Raw genomic sequence first — 26080 nt, forward strand, 5'->3', positions numbered from 1 at the left:
ACAGTCTCTTGGCGAGCGATCGGGTGGTGAAACGAGTGTCAGCCGCCTCACTGTAAGCCAAGCCCGGGTGCTTTTTAGTGAAGAGACGCTAGCCGCGCTAGCTACTTAGCCGCGCTAGCAGCAATATCATAAGTTGCTAATATGGGATGTTTTGACAAAACGAGCAGATATTTGACGTTTATACACCTACATTCTCACCTGAAAATATCTTAAAAGTTTATTTTGTGACCTAGAAACAGTAATAAAAGCAATATATTAAACGAAGTGGTGGCCGCCATTGTTTGAGTCGGTAGAGGCGTGCTATGAATTGTGGGATATGGAGTTTTCCACCAAGCATACACCCTTGCGGTTACCGTAACTATTCAATGGTTGCGCAACCTTAAAAAGTCCAATGGTTCCTGAAAGCAGCGACGCTGTGCGCGCCGTTGATATTCTCGTCATTACGGTAATCCAAATACGGGTAGACAGGCCGTACCACTCCCGCCACTAGAGAGAGCCAACACACCACAAATTAAGTTTGAAATTTGTTTCAGTGGGACCAAAAGATGGAGCCAACACACCACAAATGAAGTCTGTTTCTATGGGGCCAAAAGTTGAATCTTTCTCATGGGCCTAGAAATGGGCCAAAATTTGCACTAAAATCTAAATATTTAAAAAACTATAAAAGTCATAAACACCAAAAGTCATAGCATACTAGTCCAGACCCAGCCGCACAAAATGATATAACATATGTAACCCTTGTCTCAAAACTGTGTGGCACATGAGCGCGGGAAAATTTTCACTAAAATATTAATATTTAAAAACTATAAAAGTCATTGCACACCATTCCAGATCCAGCCGCACAAAATGATACAACATATGCCTATGCCTCTTGGCATAGGCACACTTAATAATAAGAAGAATAATAAATCCGACGAATAGTAATAAGTGTGCCTCTTGGCATAGGCACACTTAATAACTAGAAAAATTTGCATTTCCTGCGAAAATGCAGTGTGAATGCTGTAAAGCTGAAGCTGTCTGCTGAAAACTGCTGAAAAAGCTGAAAATAGCTGAAGAAGTTGAAGTCAGTATCAGAAAAGTTGTGGAAATTGTAATAAATTTGTAGTTGAATAACAAGTGAGCCAAAATATAATAACTTTGCAGAAACTTAAGAAGAAACATAAAGCGTTTGCAAAAATACTATATCAAAGGAGAAAAAAGCAGAAATGTTGTAACTCAGCAGAAACATAGTAACTTGGCCGAAATAGTACAACATGGCAGAAGTGTTATAATACAGCAGAAATGTTAGTATGTAGCACAAACCTAAAAACTTGGAAAAATGTTGTAAGAGTACAACTTAACATACAGTAGTATAATAGTAACACCTAGTAGAAATGCAACATAGGAGCTGAAGTAGTATAATTCAGCAGAAAAGTAATAACTTTAGCAGAAATATTGGAAACGCAAAACAGCCAGCTTCAAAAAGCTGGAGTTCCCTCAAAAGATTAGTTATTGTTCAACTGTGAAAAATTGGCAGAAACATTATAAAAGTTACAAAGGAACTGCCGGCAAATACACAAAGCTAAGGCAAAAATGACATGCCTAGCAATGTTTACAAATAGGGACATACACACACAGAGACACATAACCCATGTTCAGAAAACAATGTGTACAAACATAGATGCAAGCATAAACACAGACATACAAACATACACACACAAGGGCACACAAAGACAAACAGAGCATGAAGTGTCCTGTGTGTTTCTATGCCAGTCAATCAGTCTGAATCTGGTCAAGTTGAATCCACTAATAGATGCTGGTCACCAACGAATAAAAATTGAGTCACACAAGCACAGACAAAGACACACACACACACACACACACACACACACACACACACTTCTGTAAAGTTATTAGAAGTTAAAAAACTTTTTCAAACACTGACATCGGCTTCTTCAGTTTTTTTTTCCAGCTGTATCTATGAGAGTCAAAAAGCCTGGATCTGCTCAATTTGAATCCACCAATCAGAGCTGTCACTTCTGTCTGCTTCATCAGGCTATGTAGTTGTCCCTGTCAATGCAGCTGCATCCCTTGCTCACACCGACAGAAACATGGGCTTTCTGTGATGTATTTCAGACATGGAGAAGTAACATAACATCTTAGCAAAAAAAATGTGACTTAAGAAAAACATAATAACTTAGCAGAAATGCTATTATTTGGAAGAAATAATAATATTTGGAAGAAATACTATATTTAGCAGAAAACCTAAAAAATAGCAGAAATGGCATGACTTAGCAGAAATACTGTATTTAGCACAAATAGTAAAATGTAGCAGAAATACTATGATTTTGCATAATTTTAATAACTTAAGTAAAAATATTGGAAAAGCAAAATGGACAGCTGAAAAAATGCTGAACATGGTTAGGTTCCATCAAGTATACTTGTTCAACTGTGAAAAATTAACAGAAATTTAAAAAAAATAAACAAACAAAGAGAAATAACAGCCAGCAGATACACACAATTACAAATATGGACACATATGGAAACACAAATGCACAGAGGGACACACACACACAGGATCTATGCCTGTCAACCAGTCTCAATATGTTCAATTTATATCCTACAATGAGATGCTGCCGAAAAAAAGGGTCTCTCTCTCTCTCTCACACACACACACGCACGCACAGACACACACACACACACACACGCACAGACACACACACCACAGATGCTGCTTGTGTCAGAAATATTATGATTTGGTAGACATACTATAATTAAACAGAAATACTACATTTAGTAGAAATGTTATGTTTTAGCAGAAATACTGTATTCATCACAAATACCAAAAAGAAGCAGAAATACTATGATTTAGCAGAATTACTATATTTAGCACAAATCCTATAAAATAGCAGAAATTCTATGTTTTAGTAGAAATACTGCATTTATCACAGATACCAAAATGTAGCAGAAATACTATGATTTAGCAGAAATACTATGATTTGGTAGAAATCCTATAATTCAGCAGAAATACTATATTTATCACAAATACCACAAAGTAGCAGAAATACTATGATTTAGAAGAAATACTACGATTTGGTAGAAATAATATAATTAAGCAGAAATACTATATTTAGTAGAAATTTTATGTTTTAGCAGAAATACAGTATTTATCACAAATACCAAAAAGTAGCAGAAATACTATGATTTAGCAGAAATACTATATTTATCACCAATACCAAAAAGTAGCAGAAATACTATGATTTAGCAGAAATACTACATTTAGCACAAATCTTATAAAATAGCAGAAATAGTATGATTTAACAGAATAGTAATAACTAAAATAGAAAAATTGGAAAAGTAAAATGGACAGCTGAAAAAAATGCTGAACATGGTATGGGTGGCTCAAATTGAAAAATTGCCAAAAAAATAGAAAGAAATAACAGCCAGCAGATACACACAATTACAATTATGGACACAAATGGAAACACAAATGCACAGAGAGACACACACAGGATGTAATCCAGTCAACCAGTGTAAATATAATCAATTTGAATCCTACAATGAGATGCTGCCATAAAAAGGGTCTCTCTCTCTCTCTCTCTCACACACACACACACACACACACACACACACACACACACACACACACACACACACACCACAGGAAGTGAACAGGGGCTGTTAAAGGTGCTGCCTGTATGTTTCTAGGTCAGTCAAATTGACCCTGTGCACGAGAAAATGCTAACTTCCTAGTTTGAGACTGGATGTGGGGTTGTACATTTCCGGTAGCTTTACTTTGCGGTCAATCGCTACTGCAAAGATATACTCCACAATCATGTCCAAAACTCGAAAACGGAAAGATCGCGTTAAGTCACAAAGAGCAGAAGGTGGGAACACTCACCACTGTTGTGTCATAAAAAATCTAATCATCAATTTTGACGTTTAAAGAGTTTAGATCGATCAGTTGTTTACATCACTCAACACAAGCAGAACTGCATCACTGCAGCAGAAGACACATCGTCCACATTCAGAAGCACATCTCTGTATAGTGACTGGTCTTATGATTTAAAGAGGTAAATGTTCAGCATTCACACTACAGGTGAACAATAGTCAAACCAGGTGTTTCCCCCATTATGTCGATATCAGCTAGTCAAGTACACACCTACACAGCATGTTAACAAACCGTGAAAAAAAGCCACACAAAAAATGAATGATTGCTGGTAAGGGTTTCTACACATTAGTATTTACGAAGGGTATGTTGTGACTTACCTTAAAAATTACAGCGGTCCCTCGCTAATAACGCAGTTCACCTTTCACCTGGCTGTGAGATTTTTTCGTGCAAGTTTGCATGCTTATTTTTTTACATCACATTGTCCTGCGTCCTGATCGCTGCAGACAATCTCCTCCGTGAAGTCTCTCCTGTACAATACAGAATCTCTGCATCGATCGCTAGCAGTGTGACTCTGAAGTGCTGTATGTCCACAATGTCCACGACACGTTTTGCACCGTCAAAAAATAAAATTGGCTAATTGATTTCACCTATCACTGGTTATTTTTAGAACATAACACCCGCGATAAACGAGGGACAGCTGAGAAATATAACATTTGAATCCATTTTCTCTTTTGCCCTGAGGCGCGTAACCGTAGGGGCTAGAACGGTCATTCTTACACCGTTTTGTTCAGAAGAGATGGGGGAATCTTCAAGTGTTGACAATTTATCATTAAAATATGAATTATTAAAGATATTTGACTTCTAATGTACCCTAACTGAGTAGGGGCGAAGAGAAAACTGCCTTGACCTCCCCTCAAACAACGTTTTGTAACTCGAAATCTATTTGGAGCATCGATATCATTCTTTCACCGTAAGAGACAGCAGGCTTTGGTGAACAATCATGGAAGTTTTCAGGTCTCTGTGGAAATCCATCAAAAAGATATGACGAGAGAAAAAAGTGCCTCATTTCCAGAGTTTGAAATCTGAAGAAATCTGAGCGAAGGACGAATTTCCTACCCTCAAACAAGTGTAACTCATCTCAGAACGGTAATAGGTGAGAAAAAAAATTCTTGAATTGTGAGCGTCAGGAGTGTCTGAAGATATATTGGCACAAGCCTCATGTCTTAACTTCGCTTCGTTAGGGAGATATGACGATTCAAAAATGCCTCTCATTAGAGAAATCCAACGGTGATTTTGAACAAACTCTCCATTGACTTTCTATGGAGAGTTTTGAGACTTTGTGTTGGTCTGAGGAGATTTGCCAAAATTCTGTCAATACCACAACAATGATAGTGACATTTCCTGAAAGCCAGCAAAAATACCTACGTTTTGATGTATAATTTGTGTGGGTTGAGTGAGAATTAAGCAAGTAGCAAGACGTTGTTTGGACATGAAGAGAAGATTGCAAAAGCTACAGTGGCTCACTGAAAGCCAACTGCATAGCAACCATAACAACGAATGTATTTTCTGAAAATTCAAAAAGATGAAACTCTAAACTTAAAGAGGGATAAGATTAAAACGATAACAGATATGAAAAAGCTGAATCATACATGAATAGCCCAATAATTTGTGAACATTTTAAAGTTTAAATGGTTGTTCTATGTGAAAGTATGAGGAAGTAGTTAAGTTTCAAAAACAAGCAAGTTTTAGCAGAATTTTGGAAGTTTTTCATTCATTTCAATGGGACAAATTAAAGGAAAAAAACGTAATATTTTAAAAAGTATAATAGCAGAAAATACCAAAAATCATAGCACACATTAGCAGAAATAGCAGAATAGCCTCTTGGCATAGGCACACTTAATTAAACGATTTATCAGTTTCATCGGTGTACCAATGAAACCATTTTATTAAGTGTGCCTATGCCAAGAGGCACACTTATTACTGTTCGTCGGATTTATTCTTCTTCTTATTATTAAGTGTGCCTATGCCAAGAGGCACACTTATTACTATTCGTCGGATTTATTATTAAGTGTGCCTATGCCAAGAGGCACACTTATTACTATTTGTCGGATTTATTATTCTTATTATTATTTTCCTTTTTCCGCCTGAAATTTTGCAGCCAAACTCACCCCACAGTTTTGAGACAAGGTTCACATATGTTATATCATTTTGTGCAGCTGGATCTGGAATGGTGTGCTGTGACTTTTGGTGTTTTTTAAATATTAATATTTTAGTGAAAATTTTCCCGCTCTTTCCCAGGAAAGCGGGGCACAAAGATATACTTTTCTTTCTTACTCTCATATAAAATATTTAGCTTTTATTAAATAGTTATCTGAATCTTACAACCAAAGTTTGTATAACAATACACAAGATTGAATAACAATTGTCTACAGCCCTTCAGAACACTGTGTAAAAATAACAAAAAACAAAAAGTGAATGCAAAAGTGCATAAATATTTATTTTACGTGTTTGATGTGTGTGGCGGGGCGTGGTCTGCAGTGCCGCTGCAGGGGAGGTGGACCCACCTGAGCGGCATCTGCAATCACGCCTCTCAGGCGTAAAGTCTGTGCTCTCTCGGCTGTTTTTTTTGGTGTGTGTCGGGCTGTGAGATGAAAAGCTACAGCCAGCTGTGTGGGTACACCAACCATGTGTGAAAAGTGGTCAATATAGTAATGCTACAAAGCGTGTTCATGCAAACATTGTCGGGTCTGCCGTGGTACAATGGGACTTCTGCTCATGAACCTCTGTGAACAGCGTCTGCAAATCGGGGTTGTACGAAGTCACCTCATCTTTTCCACAAAACTGTAAGCTGTCATCTGTGATGCGCGAGCGGTGTTTGTTTTTACCATAGTTCATGGTGGAGAATGGCTGCTCTGCTGAGTTTTGCTCTCTGTAGCTGTATGAATGGCAAACTAATCTGATTAGCAGCGGCATAGGCACACTTAAAATTTCTTCTGAAATTTTCGCTTTCTAGTGAAATAATATTATTAGTGCGGTTAGATAGTGAGGATGGCAAAGTTAAATTCTTAATTTAAAAACACTTTGAATGTTCAATTAGAGTAGAAAAGTGCTATATAAGTACCAGCACCAAAGCAGAAATGAATCATTAATCAAGAGAAAATTAAATATATTTCACAGAAATGATGAAAGGATGAGAGGTCAGTAAAATAACTGTCTGTTTTTAAGGAGACAGTAAAACAGTTGTGCATGGAATCACTCAGCACCTGCACAGGCTTGTCCCAGTTGCAGAAATATGACAAGAATGCATCTGCACTGGATGTTGGGAGGAAAAGCAGTGTGTCCCTGCCAGCAGTTACATAACATGAGGTATGCTCAGATTTTGCAATGCATTCAAAAAACTACTGACCATGTACATTCCTGCTGAGTTTAAGCATTCTTCAATCATTTTCATTTATAGTTTGTAGCAAGTATTCAGTGTGCCTGAAAAAACCTATTTGTTTAATCTGGCCTTTCCTCTTAATTCCTCCTTAATGCTCGCACCTGACTCTTAGACTTACTCTATTTTTCCTTATACATATTTTTTTATGGCTTGTGCTTTTATTATGTTTTTATTTGATATGCATTTTATATTACCCCTGTGTATTAGTGGCATTGACCTGTGAGTATATTTGATACTTTGCTAAGGCCTTATAATACTCGTGTTACTTCTCTGTCTCTTATGTTAAGCACTTTGGTATACCGCTGGTTTTTAAATGTGCTCTATAAATAAAGATTGTTGTTGTTGTTGTTGTTGTTGCCTGATCGATGAGGATAGATGAACAGCTATTAAAATCTGTATGATTCAAACAAGTATACACATATCTTGGTAACTTTTTAAAAAATTCTTCCACATGGCTCCAGAGAAAAAAACCCAAACAAAAACGGTGTGCTCCCACCTGAAATGACTCCGCTGATCAGTCCAGGGATGCCCTGCAACTCGGTCACATTGTTGCTGACAAAATACTCGTTGCATGTGGCATTGAGCTGAGATCCATCGCAGAAGAGGTTCCACAGCTGGGTAGTGACCGTTATGTTGTCTATAACCTCAGTCTTATTACACTTGTCAAACTGGTGGTTCTCTAGGGTACGATTCCCCAACATGCAGACACTGTGTGAAGGAAGAGAGAAATTTTAACATGAAGCACTAATTAAACTGAAATAAATCTTAAATATTAGCACTGACTCACGGAAAGTATGGCGGATCAAAGATGGTCTTGATGACTCCCGCATAGATGGCCAGGATGGAGAGAATAACACAAGCCAGGAAGACCAGTGCCAGCTTGTTGACATATTTGACCCCAACGAACACGACTACTGACATTAGTGCCAGGCAACAAGTGCCATAAACACGCATGTTGTTCAGCAGGGCATCCAATTCCTCCTCCTTTTTGTCTGCCACAAAGATGGCTGCTTTAGGCACCATGTAGTTCTGAATGGACAAAGACAATGCAGGAAGAAATACAAAGTGTCACATTAAACGACTTCTCGTTTCACTCGATTGCACTAATAAGATGTGAAGAAAACTTTTATATTGTGGCAGTTTGTGTGTTAAATAAACTTTAGTCAGGACCAATGACATTTCCATGTCTGTGGTTATGGCTCAACTGCGTTCTGCTTTCAAGGTCATAAAATGGGGAAAGCAGCAGCAAGATCACAGCAATTCAATTCAGTTTTATTTATACAGCACCAAATCACAACAACAGTCGCCTATAGGCGCTTTGTATTGTAAGGTAGAGAGAAAAACCCAACAATCATATGACCCCTTATGAGGAAGCACTTTGGCGACAGTGGGAAGGAAAAACTCCCTTTTAACAGGAAGAAACCTCCGACAGAACCAGGCTCAGGAAGGGGCGGCCATCTGCCGCGACCGGTTGGGGTGAGAGAAGGAAGACAAGATAAAAGACAGCAGAACAGAGTATGCATAAATAATCACATTACAAGCAGAAGCTGTCCTGGAGACGGAGCAGCAAATGTGGTGCTGCTGGCTGAAGCAGCTTAAAAGGTGCACCCTATATGAGATGACCAACTGGATTTGTAGAAGGTATCAGAGAATCCATAAGCTGATGGACATTGGAATCACTCGATCTACCAGCTGCAAATCTAAAATAATCTACTTACCAGTAGAATCTCAATGGTACCCAGGATGTACATGGAGCCAGCAAATGTGGTCCCCAGGTAAAAACAGAGACCCACAGCTCCACCAAACTCTGGACCCAAAGACCTGGAAATCATGTAGTACGAGCCTCCAGCTGGAAAAAAAGGGAATGAAGGAGGAGGATATTAATATCTTTTAGGTCATCATTTCAGCTATAACCTGCTATACGACCCATAAGCCTGAAAAAGACAAGTGTGTACTGTTATTCAAATAACCCCAAGAAAAAGGATCCTACCTGGAACAACACCATTAGTAGCAATTGCACTCATGGATATGGCTGTCAGCATGGTCTGTGGAGAGACGAGATTAATGAATAAAAGCTGAACTGAATTAAAATGCTTCGTGTTGAAGACCTTACAAAGATGGTGCAATGGTGTCATGTAAAAAAAACCCCAAAACAAAACACCGTCCTTGCCCACCCTCTAGTTCTTTATTTCCCAGAATTTTGTAGATTTTCCAAACAATGGTACCCTCTCTGGATTAAATTAATATTGAGTCTGTTAAAATACTTCTTATGGGCTTATGCTCTAAATCTTTTGGATTGGTAACAGATACAAGCTTTTCCATGAAATCAGTCATTGTGGAAGAGGATATTTACATCAGCCTGTTACCTAACAGACCTTCCGGATGACAGAACGGACAGAGCGGAGAGAAGGGCATGCACAAAGAAAGTTAAAACTTAAAAGGGTTAGGTAAAGACTGCAGGAGGACAGCGTGAAGGTGACACAAAAGCAGGCAAATGAAAGAGAGGAAAGCAAGAGGAGGTGTAGAGAAAGGGCAAGGGCATGACCAAAATACACCCTGTGCTCTTTGTTGGCGTTCTGTTTAAGGTGTCAGACAGGCTGGAGTAAAGCCAATTAGCTGACAGTTTTACCTCCTGCTTCCACTGAAGCACTAAGAAGCTATACACAAAGTTGGACATGACAACGAATGATGCGAGAACTTGAAGTACAGAACTGGAAGGCATGATGACATCATTCCCACTGTTCCTGTCTCACATGGACCAATTTGTAACTCTAAAGCCACCTGCCACACGTTGGGAATTTATCAGCAGCCGTACTTGGATTTATAAAATACTCTCAACTACAGCTGAACATTGAGCTCTTTGAGGTATCACAGTTTTAACCTCCTAGGACCTGGTGTCCACATATGTGGACATCACATTTTGGGTTATTTAGACCAAAATACTCAATTTTGCTCTACAAGGGCCTGATATCCACTTACGAGGACATTATACTGCTACTGTTCTATCGAAATTTTAAACAAATATCCTCATATGTGGCTCTCATTTTTCTTAGAAACAAAAATTAGGTTTAAAAAAAATCTGGTAATTCTTTGTTTTTACATTCATCAGGTCCCAATCAGCCCAAATATCAAAGAGAAATTAAAAATGCATGCCGTGGAAGAGTTCGGGTCTTAGGAGGTTAACTGAACATATGTGTTGTCACCTAAAAGGATTCTTTATTATTCTTTATTCTTATTTATCTCATACTTGAACTTCACATGGACATCTTTCTAATCCAACTTTCTTTTGCTGACTGTGCTTAGCAAACAGAAGCTTTGATTATCAGGTGTGTGTGTTGGATTTTAACTAATCGTGTTTATTTAACTGTGGGAAGCCAAAATCATGTGCGGCCCTACTTGCACATATAAAGCAAGTAGGGCCGCACAGGTGGGAAAAGCCTTCAGTTGATTCATAATGCTGACAGGGACTAAAAAGAGAGAGCAGGAGTTTTTCCCTTCCCGATGTTGCCAATTGCTTACTCACAGTGGGTGATCTCACTGTTGGGGGTCCCAGTATAATATTATGAATTGCAGGGTCCAAAATATCTAATATAAAACACCTAATAAGATCATTAATAACATGATTCAAATTTGATAATCTGTGGATATTAAAAATGTAAAGTTTTGATAAGAATGGGTTTATTAATGGAAATGCACTTCACGGTTGATTCTTTGTTTAGGCAGTGTTACTCTTCAAACAGACGATGGTATGCCATTAGAAGATTTAATTATGAGACAAAAAGCATTTAGGGTCTGGGGTTTTCCTCCTTTCTACTTTGCCTGATTAAGCTGAAATAATCCATTGCCTGCCATGGGATTGGCGAATATAGCTACTGTGTGGGTGTGGACGGCGTCATGTTTCTGACAGTTTGCAGATGGACGGATTACACGTCAAGTCCGGTACCATTAGAAGCTGGACGAGCAGGAGAAATGGAGAGTCACAGTGGCTAAATATAGGAGGGATCAGTGGCCACTAAGTCATCTTGCTGGCCATTCATTATGGCTGTCAACCAACCGAAGCAGCTTCTGGACCCAAAATCAGCAAAAACACTCAGCCGTGCACACACACATGCACACACTCTTACATAATCCTGTTCTAATGAGTTAAAAGCTAAAGCCCTTGATAAAGAACAAATAATATTCAGCTCCTTCCAGTTCCTCTTATTTTATCATTTATCAATACATTGAAATGGTTTCCATCATAAAAAATAATCAGGAAGTAAATTCAAGGACAAAGGTTTGGTGTGAGATGTAGAAGGGAACACAAAACACCCATCAACGTTTACTCTGCACATAACCAGTCATACTTCCTTTACTGTAATGCAACATGGACCTAGAGTATGTTTAGCACAATGATCATGGTAACATGGCCTAATTTCAAATAATAAGGTCAGTATACTGAGCATATGTGTAACTAATCCATGTGAGCCTAAAGTTTCCACAGTTGTTTTCTACTTTGGATTGTCACAGATCACATCAGCCATGCAGCTGTGGCTGTTTAAAACTTGCATTTTTATAATCTTCTAATTTACAAACTCTTTAGGCCTTGAGACAAGCATTAATGTCTGGCCACATTTTAGGGGTAAAAAGCAAAAAGAGAGAGACTCAGAAACAAACACAGACTGTGATGATGAAGTACTCACACATGAGCAGCATAAGCCGACAATAGCCAAGGACTCCAAGATGCCGGCAGTGCCAACAATCCAGGTAAGGCGCAGAAACAGGATGACCCCCAGAATATTCTGGAGGCATGGGAGGTAGACACCCATGAACGTCCCCAACTGAGGGCTCTGTAGAAGCAGGAAGGGCAGGGGGAGGATTTGGGAGAGAAGCGACAAAGCAGAAGATGAGAAAACATTAAAAATATTTGTGTTTCATGGAAGGAGTGATTAAGGATATGACAACAGAGGAAAGAAGTGAAAACTGCTGTGCAAACTGAAAACTGCTGAAACCCTTACAGCCATAAATAAAACAATTAAAAAACGTGTGTAAACGAAAGTACACATTGTTAAACACTGTATAAGTCAAAACCACTACCCCAAAAGTACAACTGACTTCCATCTTATTCCTCGCAAGGAACGGTATTTTCACAACAACAAGCAGAAAGACCACAGGGAGAACGACAGGCCTACCCACCATCTAACTCCAAATGTAAGATACTCGTCCTACTTTTTCAGGCAAAGAGGTGCAAGAATGCCAAGAATGGCATCCACTTCTTTCTTTAGTAAGATGCTCCTAAAAGCCAGTGGGAGGTGCTCAAGGCCCATTTCTACACATTGGGACGAGATGGGGCAACTGGGATGTGGTTACAAAAGCATGGCAGCACTGTGGAAACTACTCTTTTCAAAAAATTACAAAACAAAAGCATCGAAGGAGAGGCTGAAGGAAAGGCTTGTGCTGGACTGGTGATGGGGTTTATCAGAATTTTATCTTTGAAATGAGCCTGACCCTGCCTCTTCTTCTTGTTTAGTTGGCAAAATCTATTTTTCACTGTAGCCGTTTCACAAAACGAAATGTTGACTCAATGACTAAACAGACTTCCTCTAAGCAGTAATGCACACACGCATATATTTATTAATAATAATAACATTTTTTTCTGAGGAACAAAAAAGTTTTAAGAGATGTATTAAAGATGGAAAAGTACAGAGAAGGTGAGAAAACAAAAACAAACAGCGGTGGCTTCATCGATCAAAGACCTGGTTACAGTGGGGCAAAAAAGTATTTAGTCAGCCACCGATTGTGCAAGTTCCCCCACTTAAAATGATGACAGAGGTCAGTAATTTGCACCAGAGGTACACTTCAACTGTGAGAGACAGAATGTGAAAAAAAAATCCATGAATTCACATGGTAGGATTTGTAAAGAATTTATTCGTAAATCAGGGTGGAAAATAAGTATTTGGTCACCTCAAACAAGGAAAATCCCTGGCTCTCACAGACCTGTAACGTCTTCTGTAAGAAGCTTTTCTGTCCCCCACTCGTTACCTGTATGAATGGCACCTGTTTGACCTCATCATCTGTATAAAAGACACCTGTCCACAGCCTCAACCAGTCAGACTCCAAACTCCGCCATGGCCAAGACCAAAGAGCTTTCGAAGGACACCAGGAAAAGAATTGTAGACCTGCACCAGACTGGGAAGAGTGAATCTACAATAGGCAAGCAGCTTGGTGTGAAAAAATCAACTGTGGGAGCAATCATCAGAAAATGGAAGACATACAAGACCACTGATAATCTCCCTCGATCTGGGGCTCCACGCAAGATCTCATCCCGTGGGGTCAAAATGATCATGAGAACGGTGAGCAAAGATCCCAGAACCACACGGGGGGACCTGGTGAATGACCTGCAGAGAGCTGGGACCAAAGTAACAAAGGTCACTATCAGTAACACACTACAACGGCAGGGAATCAAATCCCGCAGTGCCAGACGTGTTCCGCTGCTGAAGCCAGTGCATGTCCAGGCCCGTCTGAAGTTTGCCAGAGAGCACATGGATGATACAGCAGAGGATTGGGAGAATGTCATGTGGTCAGATGAAACCAAAGTAGAACTTTTTGGTATAAACTCAACTCGTCGTGTTTGGAGGAAGAAGAATACTGAGTTGCATCCCAAGAACACCATACCTACTGTGAAGCATGGGGGTGGAAACATCATGCTATGGGGCTGTTTTTCTGCCAAGGGGACAGGACGACTGATCCGTGTTAAGGACAGAATGAATGGGGCCAAGTATCGTGAGATTTTGAGCCAAAACCTCCTTCCATCAGTGAGAACTTTGAAGATGAAACGAGGCTGGGTCTTCCAACATGACAATGATCCAAAACACACCGCCCGGGCAACAAAGGAGTGGCTCCGTAAGAAGCATTTGAAAGTCCTGGAGTGGCCTAGCCAGTCTCCAGACCTCAACCCCATAGAAAATCTGTGGCGGGAGTTGAAAGTCCGTGTTGCTCGGCGACAGCCCCAAAACATCACTGCTCTTGAGAAGATCTGCATGGAGGAATGGGCCAAAATACCAGCTACTGTGTGTGCAAACCTGGTAAAGACCTATAGTAAACGTTTGACCTCTGTTATTGCCAACAAAGGTTATGTTACAAAGTATTGAGTTGTATTTTTGTTATTGACCAAATACTTATTTTCCACCCTGATTTACGAATAAATTCTTTACAAATCCTACCATGTGAATTCATGGATTTTTTTTTTTTCACATTCTGTCTCTCACAGTTGAAGTGTACCTCTGGTGCAAATTACTGACCTCTGTCATCATTTTAAGTGGGGGAACTTGCACAATCGGTGGCTGACTAAATACTTTTTTGCCCCACTGTATGTAATGACAGGTCAGCAGATTTAAAAGAACAACTGTTAATATGCAACTGTACATTACCATGTATGTAATGCATGCAAACACAAACTAAAAGCTCCACTGCAGTGTGTGCTTCTTTACCTTAACAGCCTTCTTCTTTGGCCCCTCATCGTCATCAGCCTCCTCGTGCTCTTGTGCACCCTGTGAGAGATTGGTGTAGTTTGCAAGTTTACTGAGGAAAGATGACACCATGGGGTTGCTGTCCATTTCCTCCTGCAATAAAGAAACTCATCTTTAACAGCTAAACAGCAGCAGTCTTGTACACGAGCACCTTTTATGCTCATTTCAGGCTCAAAACTGTTATAGCTGAACTTTACTAGCAGCCTTGTATGATTTGTTTTTTAAAATCATTCCTTTAGATCTTATACTGGGCTTTGGTGCAGCCAGTGCATCTACTGTCTTCATTTTAAGCCATCTACCTTCTGACTGGCTGAATACTAAAAGAAAAGAATAGGCTGGTGGGGCTTTCATGCTCACAGACAGAGCCGTGTACCTGAGAAGCATATTCAGGAAATCTGCTCTCATTAAGTTCATACAGAGCCAAGAGTAGAAACAGAAAGTATGTTTCAGAGCAGCCTGATGCTTGAACTTTTGGCTTGCAGGAATTATATGTTCATATATATCACATCAAGGAAAAACTTCAACTTCAAGTTTAATTTGGCCTTTTGATGGTCAGTTATCGCATGAAGTCTTCCATTTGCAAAACAAACTGTGCAAAATTTTGTATTTTCATCCATTCAAAGCATATTTGAAAAGCATTCCTGGATCAACTTCAGAACCAAAAGCTGCGGCTGTCTTATTGATTCTACACAAGCGCCAGTGACCACAGAGCAACAAGGTCTGCCAGATGGCAGAGGCAAGCAGCAGGCTTCAGCTGAATGAAGTTAAATGAATGTACCAGTTTTTATGGCAAATAAACTTCTTGACTAACACATTGTTGAGCTAAGGGTAAATTGATGCTTTTACCTCTGCGAGTTTCTATTTATTTAGTTCACCACAGCTTAGACCGTTGTTCCAGCATACTTGGCATTAATGAATGGTTTGAGCTTCACAGACTAGCTCCAACTTAGGCTGCAGATAAGGTTCAGGCAGGGTTCTGGTGAATTTATAGTTTTTACTGTGGAGTTTGGGCTTTCTCCTTTCCAGCCTAAGCATAGTCACATTTCCTTGTGTAGTGGAACACACTCCTTGGCTTGTGTATGATAGCGACATCCACATGATGATGTTGGGCAGTTACCTCAAAAAGTGCCATGTTGGTGCCATCGTAGCTGTTGCCTTTGTCGTCTGTGTTGTTGATAAAAGGACTGTTTTCCTTTGGGACTCCATGACCTGTAGAAACACAGTTTTCTCGTTATGTGAAATGCAGAGGAGGTTTAACACATCGTGTAAGCAAAACTCAATATAACCAGTGACTGGAAAACAATTGCTGTAAGAACCACAGTACATAATAATGCTGTTCATGGATCTTCATCCTGACAATGTTCAGTGGAAGTAAAGAAAACTTCAGCTGGTTGCTTATGCAAATCATTATCACATATTTCCATTTGTACGGCGTTCCTCTTCTTATATCCAAGAACTTCCTGACAGTTTGGTTGACTCAGTGAATTCAAAATAAAGGGGACTGCCACAAATGTCATGTCACCACGCTGGTAGCAGAAAAACACTGAATGGGAGAAGCCAGAAAGATCTTTTAAGAAGACAATGAAACTATTCTCCACTAGTAAAGCCATTGCAGATGGTGTTATCTCTGAAAAAATATGATAAATTACCTTGGACAAGTACTTATACCAAGTAGGGCTGGGCCATATCATACCGTTCACGGTAATACCGGTATAATGTTGGGAAATGATAAGAAAATGAAATATCAGGATAGAATATGGGTAAAACACGCATGCGCAGTGCCTTTGTTTTCATACGCACATGGCGGAAAAAGGATGGTGGCGAGGGAGAATGAGAAGGGCAAAAACGGATCGTTGAATGAAACAGATGAACCAGAATTGGTTTGTAAAAATGCTGCAACTTCAGTGGTGTGGAACTGGTTTAGTTTTCGTCCATCAGATACACAACAAAGCACTATTTTTGGTAGAGCATGCTAGTGGGGCGTCGTTATTAGCGAGTTTTTTGGAAAATACGGCGCATTTAAAATCAATCCTTTGATTTTTCTGAAAATCGACAGTGCCCCTTATAATCCCATGTGCCTTATGTATGAATTCTGGTTGTGTTTACTGACCTCAAAACTGTTTTATGTGGTACACAGCGCTGGAAAATCTGTCAAATGTTTCAGTACAACTTTGCTAATCTACGAACCCGCACAGCTTGATGGATTGTCGGAGCATTACGGCTATCGTAGGCAGGCACCTCGCGGAGTGATACGTACTGTGCTTCAACATAATATTACCGTATTGTGTGTGTTTAACCTCTTTTTAAGTTTTGTGGGTATTCTACATGGTTATGCTGAGGATATGTCGGCCAGTTTCCACTGGAGATGCCTTTTGGTTAAACTGTCAGCAAGGAATTTGCATTTGCAGTGTTAATTTTTTATATAACTTTAATGCACATAAAAAAGCTGCTTGTTTAAGTGAAAATACATTGATGGGTTTGTTGTTTTTCTTGCACTAATAAAGTTTTGGAGTTGTAAAGTATTTTGTCTAGTGTCACTTATATCGTCAGTTATATTGTTATCTCAAATTTTCAAATGTATATCGTGATAAATATTTTTGGTCATATCGCCCTGCTCTAATTCCAAGACATCTCGTCCATGTAACATCTAAAGTTGTTAAACGGAGGTCATTATTCAGTTCATTATTCAAAAAGTTCATTATTTGCTGAGGTGATCCCTGAAGATCTCTCAAGAAGGTTTTTTTTTTTTTGGAACAGGTTCAAAAATAAGACTCGAATTTTGTTTGACAGTACAGTCTATTAGAACACGCCTGTAACCATCCATCCTGAGGACGGGGCAAGGTTTGTATTTTCATCCTACTGAAAAAAAACAATCCAACAGGTGGACGTGATTCCATCTAAAATTAATACATTACTTGTTATATTCAGTGGCTCCTGCTAACAATTGTTACCTGATGTAATGAGTCTTATTTCTTTTTTGGACATACACTAAACCCACTTTGGCGTCATGCATCTGACTCTCACATCATTGCATTTTTAATAACCCACATCCATAAATAATTTATACCTAAACTAGAAATGAAGTCTTACTCTGTAAGTGCAAGTTAGCAAAGGACAGTGAGAATATAGATGGAAAGACTAATATCAAAGACATTACTACAGATCACACAAAACATATTTCGTATTCTTAAAAAATACATAACAGTGCAACCAAGAGTTGTGTTGGATATTTTCTCACTAAAAATACAACACAAGTATTGGTTCCCATGTTTTTCCTCATCAAGATTAATAACACTGGTTATTTTATGGTCTGTAGCAGAGGTTTTTGAAACACGTTGTCTTTCCTCTGTGTCTACTTTGTCAACTGCATGATGAATCTTGTAGTTGTTCTGTATTACCCACAGCGACCCAGCCGTCTTCAGAAGGGACATTCTAGCACCAAGCTGAGAACCACGTCTTTGCTGCTTGGGCCGACAAACTACACAGCAATGCACGGAACCAAAGTTTTTGAATGAACGGACACCTTAGAGCGCAGGGTGTGATGGTGTGTGAAATCCAGATAAATGTGATAAATAAAGATCATCTCAGAGAGAGAGATTGTGTGAGTGTGTGTGCGTGCTATTCCATTAGTTTAATTTGCAGGTAATTACATTATAGTGTCAGAAATATTAAAGTGAGGAGGAGTGAACAGACGTTTAAGCAGTTGAAGCCTGCTGTGCAGAGACTAAAACAGTCAAAAATAGGTTGTGTGTTTATGACCAATAAAACGCTATAAATAAAGTCCAATGAGGCAAAAAATGAAGCAATAAATATAAGCTTCAAATGGAACTCAAGAAAAATAAACAGAGGTGGCATGTGTAGAGTTCATACCAACGCACCCACGCAGAACAAACCCACGACAGAAAACAGAAAAATTAAGTGGACAACTCCTTTATATCCCGACACAAAAAATGCAGCAAACTATGTTTTTCACAAAAAGCCACACCACTTCAAATGCTGCTTTCATGCATGCACACATAAACTGAGGTCAATTCTATCTGGGCGAAGACTATGCAAGTGACAACTGGAGTCTTTTTAAGCACTCCAGCTCATTAGTTTTAACTTAAGAAGTTAAAGGGTCACAAATTGATCACTTTTAAAAAAGAAGATGCTTATATTTTAATACAGAGGTAAAAGATGAATTGATGTTATTAAATTATGCAGGAAAGCAGAAGATCTGCTTATATTTGGCTTTTTTTTTTTTAACTGAAACATGCAAAGGACAGTATTAATACTGAGTGGATTCAAATGTAAATATGTGTAAATAAAGTTGCTGTTTGAAGCTCCACAGTATAAAATGAATCTATTCTACTTAAAAATAAAACAACTGTCTGTGATGAGCCTATCCAGAGCAAAACAGCTGAAGTTTAAACACTGGCCCAAAAATAAGTGCACTGCATCTCTCCAGCGGTTTAGATTGATAGTTCGCAACCAGTCAGTGCTGGGCCTCTTCCATTCATCAGTGGAGCTGCCTACTGCAGCGGGGATTTCACAAGTAACTTTTGCTGCTTGATCCAGCTGCTGGGGGAATAAGAGGCTTGTAGAGTGGCTTAGCCCGTTGGTAATCACAGAGAAAGTCATTACGTCCTTGTACTGTGACACTCTGTAAAAGAGCGTTCTATGTGGGACAGCACGTAGAGAACATCAGGGAGGGACACAATATTTCACAGAGTGTGGAATGAATGAATTTAAGGCAAAGCACGAAGCAAGTGAAGGTAAAGGTGAGTCAGCCTTAGCCAGTCATCACTTAGCTATTCTTTTCAGTGCTACACGCCACCGGTAATCATTGTCTTAAATGACTCTGGCTAAATCCTCTTTGAGACCAGGCAGCAGGCTAAAACTGTCAATGTTTCCAAATCAGGTGAGGTTTCTGTTTTAAGTCCATATGTAATGTGGTTAAGACGTCAGTCAGGAAGTGAAGAGAACCATTCACCTGTTCTCAAGTGAAGGAGGGATCTTTGGTAATACAATCCCACGCTGCACTTAAGACACCCTCATGGACTTTTCAAAGGCATCTAATTTCTCTAATATACAGGTATCAAGCCAAGATTGTCTTATGAAGTACTTTCAACGTCAAGAATGTTCAGGATTTTTTGTGATTTGAAAAGTGTAAAATAGCTATGAATGTTTGAATACACAATAAAGACGGTGAGTTGATTTATCAGTTTAACTGCATGGTTGTAGCTTTCCGAACGATGTTATCTGCAGCGTGTGAAGTGATGTCTTTAAGGTTATTTAATAAAAACAATATACATAAAAACTATCAAGGGGCTTTACCCCTTCTTTACTACAAGCCAACAGAAACCAGAGAGACTTTCTGCATTATTATAAACTTTTGTTCATTTATGCATCCATTTTTCTTTGCTTCTTTATCTGGATCACATTGTTGTGTCCGACATGAATACTGATGTCATCTGTTAATTAAATCTGCAATCTCATGCTCCTTTGTTCTAAAAATATCTCAACCAGTCTGTGTGGGGCGACAAATTTGTCTCACCCTGAGGTGATCGAATCCTCCGGTGACCTTAAGACGCACTTCAACATCCTAAACGAAGAAAAAGTGCCAGGTGCCACAATCCCCCCATACTGCAATTGCTGCAGTGATTGTTGCAGTGGATTATTTAGTCGGGGGGGATCACAGGGACAAATACAGGGGATTCAACAGAAGATGAAGATTATCTGCACATGTCCCTCTGTCTTAAGTATAATCTGGAATGGTTTAGCGCAAATGTCACTGTATGTGTGTGAGTGTGCTTGCATGGAGGGGTCCACAGGCACATGGTCGAGATTTGCATACAGTCATGGTGTGAACAGATGTTGGCCTCTGTTCACATTGCAGAAGTTGCCATCTATCTTGGACTAATTCACCCTGCTTTCAGTGATCTTATGTTTTTGTTTAAATATGATCAGATCCCATTTGATTGCAGTCTAATCCTAAATTTCGTGTGAATCATATCATCAACCATATCATAAAGAAACAAATAAGCAAAAGTCTTGTTCTGGTTCTTTCCTCTTTATTTTTGCTTGAAACTAAAGCATCATGATGACTGTAGCGTTTCAAATGAGCTTTATAAATAAACCTGCCTTACCCCAAACTACCCCTTTGTTTGGGTAATCATTCCACCAAGATGGCAGCATTATTTACATTATTACCCATCCTGCTTTGCTGACGCAAAGTCCTTACATCATCTGTTCTCAAGTCAGCTCAAGATTGCTGATGGTGCACTGCAATCTAGTTCAAAAGGAGCAAAGGATGTAAATGTTTGCAAATATGCACCTGTGAGGAAAAAGCCAGCCAGTGCTACATGTAAAAAAAAAAAAAAGAAGGAGGAGGAATGTGGACACATGAATAACCAGATCAGCAGTTTACAGTGAAGTGTCAAAGCAAAGGTTATAGCATGTCAAACAAAGGACAAACACGGTTATGCTCAGCTGATATTCCTCGTCTGGATGCTCCTCTTATGATTATCCATTTATGTAACCATAGTAGCCCCTAAACACACATTCATCTCGCCCAGCATTAGAGGATTAAACCAAACAAAACCAACATCAGTGTCCAACCTTCACTATATTTAAATAATTACAGCAAAGAAAGCAAGAGTCTCCTGCCAACCATAGCCTAAAAACTGTTCCTGCCTGATCTGTTCACTGTGTAACCCTGCCTTCATCACACAGGTCATCCAAATCTTCTGTAATGTTTACTCTCACACACTCATTAATCCCCCCTCATTTCCATCCAGAACAAGCAGATGTTTTCATCCAAACAGGCAGTGTCTGAACCAAACATACTACAAGGCACCAAAAAAAGCAGATACAGCAGACAGAACATGTAAGGTACGTCCCGGTGAATGGAGCAGACCAGCTTGCAGTTAAAGAGCTGCATATTCAATCAGAGCTGGTACAGACTAAGTAAGAGCAACCAGGTACAAGAACGTGTCCCTAACCCTGCATTAGCTCATGTTACAGCGAGACACTAAAGCTACAAATACTGCAAATGTTCAATTTGCAGTATTGAGCAGCACACTTTAAAAAGTGAGCTTTAAGTAGTAGAATTATTTGTGATGATTACTGCAGTTTTCCCTCATACACTGATGGCAAAATGATTTAAATGTAAGAAAGAAAGATTGGGATTTGAGCAATAAAAAAACATAAGGAACGAGCAGGCTGAAGCCTCTTGTGTAATGTGTGATGAATGAATGCAGGTGGGTTTGATGGTTAAAGCTTGTGTGTTTGTGTGCATGATCCACTTTTGCAGGTGCCGAGGACAGACTGCTGGTGCTATAGCGCATTATGTGACCTCAGCAAATGCAACATTGCTGAAGGGCATATATAATTGGGGCTAACTAAATGGAAATATAGAAAGGTTAAATTAACCGCCCAAGTAGCAAAAACCATCATGCCCCTTATCTCCAATGCTTTCAAGATGGACAGAAACCTTTGGCATGAGCTAAAGCTTGCTAACAACACACACTAACTGCCAAGAAAAATTTGAATCAGCTCAGGAAAAAATTATGTTTGGCTTTGTTTTGTGTTTCAGCAGCGAAATAAAATTGTATTTAAGACATTAACACTTAGTGAGAAATACATTTGAGTGGATTAGAGCTCATAAATTAATTTGAAGTGGCACACACCTACGCATGCAAGAGCAAACCTTGTGGCCACCATTACTTTTTGGATGATACTCATGAAAGCTGCAGGACACAGGAGGTTAAGAGCAGGATAAACAGAGTCCAGATGGTTACATGCTAGACTGCCCCCAACATCTGCAATTCCAAACTCATTGTTTTACATCACAGTCAGCGTTGTTACATAACAGAGTGGGATTCCCTGATTGTGCCACCGTGCTCTGCACAGTTGAAGACGGTTAGAGGCAGCTCGATGTTTCTTTCAAACAGTCAGTCGTCTTTCAGCTCCCCTCTGTTCAGAAGCCACGGCTAAAGTTAGACTCCATCAGCACTCTGCTACTTACTCCAAATATATGTGCAGGTACACTGAGGATGTGCTAATGGCTAGGCTCAGCCTCTATATTCACTGTGGTAATAAATGACCATGCATCCTATTTATAACCACTAAGCCGTCCGCTGTGATGACGCTGTAAGCTGCCTAACACTGTCGGTGTTAGCCCGTGGCTCAATGTACTATGGTGGGCAGAAAAAGAGACAAAAGTTTTAAAAAAATCAATACCGAGAGAGAATATCAGATATTCAAAAATTACAAGTCAAAAATCTATTTTTTAGCCTGTGGTTAATGCATAAAAAAGATTCCATTACTGACCCCAAGATTAGGAAAGAGCAGAAACAAGAAGGAACTTATATTTTTATGCAACTTTGCTGGATGTCAGTGCATTTATTTTTAGGGCAAATTTCTAAACTCTGCTTGGGAAAGTTTGTGCCATGCTCCGCCCATCAATTCCCACACTTTACAGGAATTTATTTAAAATATTGAGATTTTTGATTTTGTGAGTCTCAAAACAAAAAAACCCAACAACAATAAAGGAGTAAAGCATCTTGATCACTTAAATTCACACTGAATACAGAGAAAGCGAGACACTACGACCTCTGTTGAACCCAAATTTATACCTCTGAAGATATATATGCACGTTACACACTGAACCAATTCTTCACAATATAATCACAATTTATCAGTGCAGCGACCGTGGAGGTAGAAAACGGCTTTTAAGAAGGAGTGAAGATAAACTTACCCTTCTGTCGAGACCCTCCCCTGTGCTCCATCCTGAGGAGCAGGGCTAAAAAGAAGGGCGGGAAGGGGGCTGGGTTCCTAGCAGTGGCCCCTGTGAAACTCCAGTAGTACAGGGCTCAAAGTAGAAAGATATTGCCAGTGAGGTGCTGAAGTCAGGAATGCTGCCCAGAGCTGTGTGGATAACGTGAGGATCAGCTATTTCTGTGACAGTGTGTGGGTGCTTGTGTGTGTGAAAAGTGGCCTGTGACGACGACGATCGGCGACATCAGCCATGCATCACAAAGCACCCTCACCCTCCTGCTGACAGACCGGCAAGCACAAGTGTGTGTGTGTGTGCGCGCGCGCGCACACACACACACACACACACACACACACACACACACACACACACACACACACACACACACACACACACACACACACACACACACACACACACAAGTTCTCTCACTCAACCTTGCTAAGCTACTGATCACTGTGTGTGCATGTATGAACACACACACAAAATGGGGAGGAGCAAAGAAAGCAAGCAGAGCATGCAGAAGCTTACAGTCTGGAGTAAAACAGAGAGATTGGTTTAGGTTAGTGGAGCTGGAGGAAGAAGGAAGGATGGATGAGTCAATGTGCTCTCAGCCTCCCTCTCTCGCACACACACAGCAAAGAGGAAAGATACAAAAATCCTTTCCCCCCGTTAATAAAAAGCACATTTGTGGTGCTGACAGAGCAGAATTACCACATGCCCTCTGAAATGAGAGCTGTGCAGTACATTGTTCTGAATCGATTCGTGTTTACCGATTTAATCTACAGGTACAGGGCTGACCTCCTGCCTGACCTTCAGGGTGTCACAAACATTGCATTGATCAGCACAGTATGAGACACACATTTTCATATCTTATTCAGGACATCTAATTGATGTAATGCTTTCCCTAGCCACTTACCCTAACCATGAAAAGGTTCATACCTAACCCTAACCCTTAGTCTAAACATAACCATAACCTAATTGTAACCTTGACACTAAAACCATATTTTGAGCCTCAAAAATACCTTTGAACTCATGGGGACAGGCACTTTGTCCCCATAAGTGTCTGTTGTACCCCACAGGTATATAATTTTCTGTCCTCACAAAGATATCTAAACATGTAGCAATAAAATCACCTTAATCTGTAAATTGGCTTTGGGGACCTGGGCGGGGTCACCTTCCTTTTAACCCTTATGTTGTAGACTATGATGTAACACACACACACACATACACACTAAGAAATCCTTTACAATAAAAACAGATGCCATTAAATTTTTTATTCCCCCCTGTATTTAATTTCTGAATTAGCAAATAACTTGTTCAGTTTTTCAGAAAGAAAAATTATCTGAAAATGATCATGCATCAATGAATATATGTAATATATATACACATACATATATAGATATCTCTTTTTTAACATTGGCCAACCAGAGGTGAGTGCTTTCAAAGCACCACGCTTTAGTGTCATGCATACTTAATCTAAGATCAGGTTAAGCTAGACATCAGCTGGAAAGAGTCAAAGGTGTGCTACAGCCCCACAAACCGGACAGACAATGGCAGAAACAGCTCTGCCCCAGCTATTACCTTGAAGCCCGGTCAACCTAGAACCCTGCTGTCTTCCTTTGTACTGACTGCCCATTAATCTCTTTGTACAAGAGCATGTGAAATGGGCACTAATCACTTAACCAGATTAGGCTAATCCTGAACTTTTTATAAAACAGAAGTCAGTTGAGGAAGATATGGCTTTAAAGTCAGCAGGCAAAGTGAAGGTCTACTTGTGCTGTCTAGCCACATTCAGATGAATCAGTAAGAATCAGATCAGTGTTGCTTGCCAGCCTCGTATACGTTAACTGCTGGTCAGATTACCTGCAGAGGATCAATGTAGAGTCATCAGCCATGGACAACTACAATACACCAGTTTAAGGAGCAGTTTGTGAATAACAACTTAAAAGGACAGAAAAAAAACACGTAGACTTCCTCGCTGTTACAAGCAGAGTTCAGTCATCTTTCAGCAGACAAAACTGAACATCTGCTGTCAGCATCATTAAACTGGCAAAGCAGAGCTTAAAGAGAGGCTATCAAATCACACAGTAAGAAGATTTTGGTCGTATCAAGCTCCACTTGGTTTGATATCAGATGGATGCTGTTACTTTGTGTGTGTGTGTGCATGTGTGCGCGCGTGCGTTTAAGTGTCTCCGTGTTATATTTAATGATATTCTAAGCCTCTAAACCTGTCAGGTAAACAAACTGCTCTGCTGGGCAACACAAAACATGGACATGAAGGACAGAATGTGTGAACGTGTCGCATTATACGCAGAGAAGACTATAGAAGTCAGCAGATCCCGAATTAAACTTTTCTCAACTGTCAAGCAACGACCAATGACAGCAGACGATCCTGTTGACAAATGACAGGGTGTTAAATACTTCACAGGGTTACAAAGGCAAACAGAGCTGGGAACATCAATTAGTAACCAACCAACAGCTACACAAATGATGTGCAAACC

At 39.7% G+C, this 26080-nt stretch overlaps 1 protein-coding gene across 8 annotated transcripts in view; it reads right to left on the reverse strand.

The window, feature by feature from the left end:
• Nucleotides 1–26080, reverse strand: part of LOC146510929 (solute carrier family 12 member 7-like) — an 85944-nt gene that overhangs the window by 17249 nt on the left and 42615 nt on the right. For 7 of the 8 annotated variants that reach the window (XM_085172847.1, XM_085172844.1, XM_085172845.1 and 4 more), the window contains exons 2-8: nt 15936–16027; nt 14780–14911; nt 11993–12139; nt 9301–9355; nt 9029–9159; nt 8098–8339; nt 7807–8018 (exon numbers count right to left, since the gene is read on the reverse strand). In XM_085172847.1, the coding sequence (XP_085028973.1) occupies nt 7807–8018; nt 8098–8339; nt 9029–9159; nt 9301–9355; nt 11993–12139; nt 14780–14911; nt 15936–16027 (1011 nt within the window). Of the gene's footprint in view, nt 1–7806; nt 8019–8097; nt 8340–9028; nt 9160–9300; nt 9356–11992; nt 12140–14779; nt 14912–15935; nt 16028–23558; nt 23929–26080 lie in introns of those variants that run through there. The other variant, XM_085172850.1, reaches the window with a different exon arrangement.

The sequence above is a fragment of the Neolamprologus multifasciatus genome, chromosome 9 (assembly GCF_963576455.1).
Source record: "Neolamprologus multifasciatus chromosome 9, fNeoMul1.2, whole genome shotgun sequence".
Classification (NCBI taxonomy): Eukaryota; Metazoa; Chordata; class Actinopteri; order Cichliformes; family Cichlidae; genus Neolamprologus; species Neolamprologus multifasciatus.